Here is a 4564-nt window from a genome sequence, read left to right on the forward strand (position 1 = left end):
ACCGGCTTCATGTATCTTTGCTTGTTAAATTAAAATGGCCACCATATAAAGCAACGCAAAAGGTGTATTGCATTGTGGGATTATTTTTCATAATTAAAAAAAAAAAAGTCAAGATTTGTAGTCTTTTTTTATTTTTATATGTGGTTTCTGTAATTGTGACTTGATAATGGTGTTATTAAGAGGTAAGTAGTCACAGAAGGCCAAATGGGGCCTGCAATTTGGAAAAGCGAAACAGAAATGACACAGGGTCCGGAAGTGGAGCCGCTCGTGTTGAGACAAGTTTATCGTTTCCCGGCAGATGTTTCCTCTGCATGTAGTTAGTTATGACTGCACGATAAGGGATCATATTTCGAAGCCAAATTGGAGATATGAGCGATGAAGTCCGCATTAGGAAAAAAATAAAACAAAGTTATGTCATCGTTGGGCTGTCGACTTTGAACATTGCAAAGCACGTAATGCAGTAAGGATCAGAAACATCCCGGGTAAGAATCTCACAGAGGCCAACCCACATGGAAGTTCCCCCCTCCCCCTTCATGGTGAGGTAAAAGAGTAACAGAGTGTGTTGAGCTGCATGCAGGTCAAAGGTGCACATAAACATGGGGAAATATTTATTTTTGCTGGTTCTGGTGCTCTGTCTCAACGGAACGCTTCAGAAGAAAGGTAAGAGATCATAAAATAACGCATCATGAAATGAAAGCGCACGTTTTTTTAAAGTTTTTTTTTTTTTTAAGGATTTTTTTGAAGGCTTCTGTTTCACTTTTGACACTCGTGTTGATTCAGGCAACATGTTTTGTCCAGGGTGTGCCTCACACAATCCCAATGTTTTTCATCATGTTTTCACAGCTGAGCTTCCTAGGACATTTTGTACGTTGCCTCCCACGCTAAGTTCATTCTCATGCGAATTTGGTAGGATTTTAGTAGGACAGTGGAATGAGCAGAAAAGACCAACAATTACTATTTGTGGGGGTTTATCTATCAACTTGTTTCGTCTTGTCACAAAATATATTTTCGGATGACTGTATCATCACAGTAGGATATTTGAAAAAAGAGACCTTGAATATAATGATGTGTTGCAATCAAAAGTTTGCTGTTTCAAAACTTTTTTCGTATCATCATCTGAGGGTATTTTCACCAAATAATTTGGGATCCAGAAAGCCATTTAATATGAAGTATGACTGAATATGTTTTTTTTTATGTTATTATTTTCATTTTTTACAAAGTATATTGCTACTAGGTTTTAACATGTCATTACATCATCACATGACAATATTTTGACTAACTGTTTATAGATCTGGAAAGTTGTGACTAAAGCCTGTAATCTGAGAAATTTGTGTATTAATTATTTTACATTTTCAAGTCATAAAAAAATGTGTTTTTGGTCATTGTGTCGTCATACGGAGAGCTTCTATGTAATATGTTGGTGACACGACAGCCTTTAGGTTGTTTGGGTGTACCTAATGGAATGTTTTTGTTGGCAGGTAAAAAGAAGTTAAACCATCGAATGCAGAAGAACACGACCCAAGTTGCGTTTCCCAGAACCTTCAAAGGACAACCGCTGGCACAGACCCGCTTCTTCTCTTCGAACAGGACACACCTTCCCGCCGCCTCACCTCCCAGACTCCGGTTGCTAAGCAACAGCACCGCTGGGTACCTGATTGGCCCGCTGAGCACCAAAGTCCTCCCCATGACCTACATGCTGGTCGTGGCCGTGGGGGTCCCAGCCAACGTGGCCATCCTGAGCGCGCTGGCCACCAAGGTGCGCGTGGTGTCGTCGGCCATCCTCTACAGCAGCCTGGCGGTCTCTGACCTCCTCCTGCTGGTCTCGCTCTTCTTCAAGGCCCACTACCATCTCCATGGCAACCACTGGGTGCTGGGAGAGGCCGCCTGCCGGGTGGTCACGGCTTGTTTCTATGGCAACCTCTACTGCTCGGCGCACACGCTGGCCTGCATCAGCATCCAGCGCTACCTGGCCGTGGTCCACCCCTTTACTTACAAGCGTCTCCCTAAGCGCTGCTACACCACCTGGACTGCTGTGGCCGTCTGGGGGGTTTTCGCCGCCGCCGTCACACCCCAGCTGCTGGTGCGGCAGAGCTTTCGTATCCACGAGCTGGGCCGCACCACCTGCCACGACGTGCTGCCGCTGGACCTCGGCTCGCACATCTTCCTGCTACACTACAACCTCTTCCTGACGCTGGTGGGACTCTTGGGCCCGCTGGTGGTGACGGTCCTGTGCTACGGTCGGATCATGTGCGAGCTGCAGCGGTCGCATCTGGACTGGGCCGCTTACATGAAAGCCAGTTCTTTGGTGTTTGCCATCTTCCTAGTGTGCTTCACGCCTGCGGGTGTGGTGCACTTCCTCCATCACGTGCAGCTTTTTGTGGACGGTACGGAGGGTTCCTATGCGGTCTTCAACGTGGCCGTTTGTCTGTGCTGCGTACACGCCTGTTTGGACCCTTTCCTCTTTCTTCTCATGTCCAAATCTGCTGGATCCAGGTTGTACTACATCACCTCTCAGCCAAAAAGCCTCAGCATGTCTTCTTGAGAAATTTTATCTATCAACAACTTTTTATGGTTTGGTATTTACTAATTACAAACATACCCAAATTAAAATCAAATGTTTTTTTTTTCTTTGGGTCATTACAAAGGTAGTTTGACAAAATAATTACATATCTGGAAGCTCCTGACCATTGTCGCTATTATGATGTATCGATATGTTTTTTTGCAAATGTTTTTCAACATTGCTGCTGCTCTTTAACAATTTCAAGCCCTCCAAACTTGTTTTCTGGTCATTATATCATCATCTGAGGGCATTCTGACAAATAATGACAAATTTGGATAGTCCTGATGATGACCATTAATATGAGGTATGAGTTGATATGGATTGTTGAGAAGATATATTTTTTTATCCATGTGACTTGTTTTTTAATAGGTTGTTGATTTGAATTGTGGCCAGTGGCTACAAAAGTCATGTCGAGTTTACATGACAGTTTACACTTTGAACTCAAATTTGAAAACGGCGATATGACTCTGATTATGTATGAGCAGGACCTTCATACAAATAAGATGTATGCTTTATGTAGACAAAGATGTAATATGAATTTAAAAAAAAAATGTTTACTATTTTTTTGGACCTACAGTGAATTTTGCCGGACGAAGTTTTCTCACATCTTAACAGAGTTTTATTCTTGTCTGTCAACTAATACATAGAAGTGTTTATTGGACATGCACATATTTTCAGGATTTTTTTTTTTGTTTTGTTTTATGGCTGTTATCTTCTTTGAAAATTGTCCAAATGACAGTTTAGCATAAATGTACCGCTGAGAAGAAAGAGGCGAGGCATTGAAGAGGCATTTCCTGGACTTCCGGTGACGGGAAGCAGTGAGACACGCCTGTAATCACGCAATCCCTAAAGAACTGGGAACAAAGTGTGGGCATGCTATTCCACTTGTGTAACTTGGCTCTGTTTAAATAAAGTTATTTTTATTCACACTTTATTCGGGTCATCTGTTTCTCGATTTTTCAATTGATTCTTTCACACAGAAATCCAGCAAAGTTTTCACATCAGAGGCCTATCAGTCAGATTTTTCCGATGTAAAGTACAGTGGCACGAGCCGATTACCGAATGGGACAAATATTCAATTCGATAATTACACCGCCAACTGGCGAGTGCATGAAAAAAACAACAACACGGCGTTGAGTTCAAAGGAGAGATTTTATGTAGACGCCACACACGGCATTCACCACGTAGACTTTTTCTTATGAAAATACGTCATCCAGGCGCGCAGGGGGAATATTTTGGCAAAGACACAGCATCACGTCACCACTGGTGACCGTGTGACAAAAAGACAACAAGGAAGAAATGATGACAGGCAACAAGAAAGAAGGACATTCTGCAACACACATGCAGGATTTGGAAACAGGGCTGTGAAGCGAGTCGAGAAAACGGGGTTCCATGTCGTCAAGTAGGATTTCGACCGTGAGGAGTTTGAGAAGGGAGAGAAGATTGTGAAAGGCGAAAATAACATCCCTTTCACAAAAATGCTTGCTTGTTTTATTTCTAATGGGGGGGGGGGATGTATGGAGGTGATGGGATGGATATCATAGCGAAAGCTAGATCACAACACACAGTCAGCTGATATTGAAGTCACACTTTCGCTTCAAAAGTGTTCCCCACGGAAGACACAACAAAGCAGCAAAAGCTTCCAGCCACGTTTGAGAAGCGAGAAAGAGAGGCACCACATCGGAGAAGAAGCCTTTGAGGTTTTTTTTTTTTTTTTGGGGGGGGGGGGGGGGTTTGATATCTGCAAGACAAGGAAAGTCACAATCGGGGCAGCGACGAGAAGAGCGAGCGGCCTTTGAACACGGCACACACGAGGAGGCGCACACGGCGTGTAATAAGCAGAAAATGTAAACTTGTTTCTGTGTCACTGTCGAAACGGCGCTGCTTTGAATGCTGTCGGGCCTTAAGGTTATTTTCGCAACAAAGCTTCACAGGTCATGTCGGAATGGTGATGGCATGTGATTGAGGAGAGCAATTTAAGGAGGAAATCCCACAGAAAATGAG

At 43.4% G+C, this 4564-nt stretch overlaps 1 protein-coding gene across 2 annotated transcripts; it reads left to right on the top strand.

Moving 5' to 3' along the window:
* The first annotated feature begins 136 nt into the window (after positions 1–136).
* Positions 137–3489, top strand: LOC109529270 (proteinase-activated receptor 3-like). 2 transcript variants are annotated; one of them, XM_019892575.1, is made up of 2 exons: positions 137–660; positions 1479–3489. In XM_019892575.1, the coding sequence occupies exons 1-2, from the start codon at positions 597–599 to the stop codon at positions 2540–2542; spliced, it is 1128 nt and encodes a 375-aa protein (XP_019748134.1). In that variant the 5' UTR covers positions 137–596; the 3' UTR covers positions 2543–3489. The 2 variants fall into 2 exon arrangements, with proteins under 2 accessions (XP_019748134.1, XP_019748133.1); XM_019892574.1 differs by lacking the exon at positions 137–660 and adding an exon at positions 683–906.
* Positions 3490–4564: the final 1075 nt, after the last annotated feature.

Source organism: Hippocampus comes, unplaced genomic scaffold, assembly GCF_001891065.2.
Source record: "Hippocampus comes isolate QL1 unplaced genomic scaffold, H_comes_QL1_v1.1 scaffold830, whole genome shotgun sequence".
Lineage (NCBI taxonomy): Eukaryota > Metazoa > Chordata > Actinopteri > Syngnathiformes > Syngnathidae > Hippocampus > Hippocampus comes.

What these genes read in the sequence shown, in the direction of transcription:
- LOC109529270 (XM_019892574.1), top strand. Translation starts at nt 786, where the DNA reads ATGTTTTGTCCAGGGTGTGCCTCACACAATCCCAATGTTTTTCATCAT. An exon ending in TTCATTCTCATGCGAATTTG is followed by an intron (nt 907 to 1,478) that starts GTAGGATTTTAG and finishes TTTTGTTGGCAG; the next exon opens with GTAAAAAGAAGTTAAACCAT.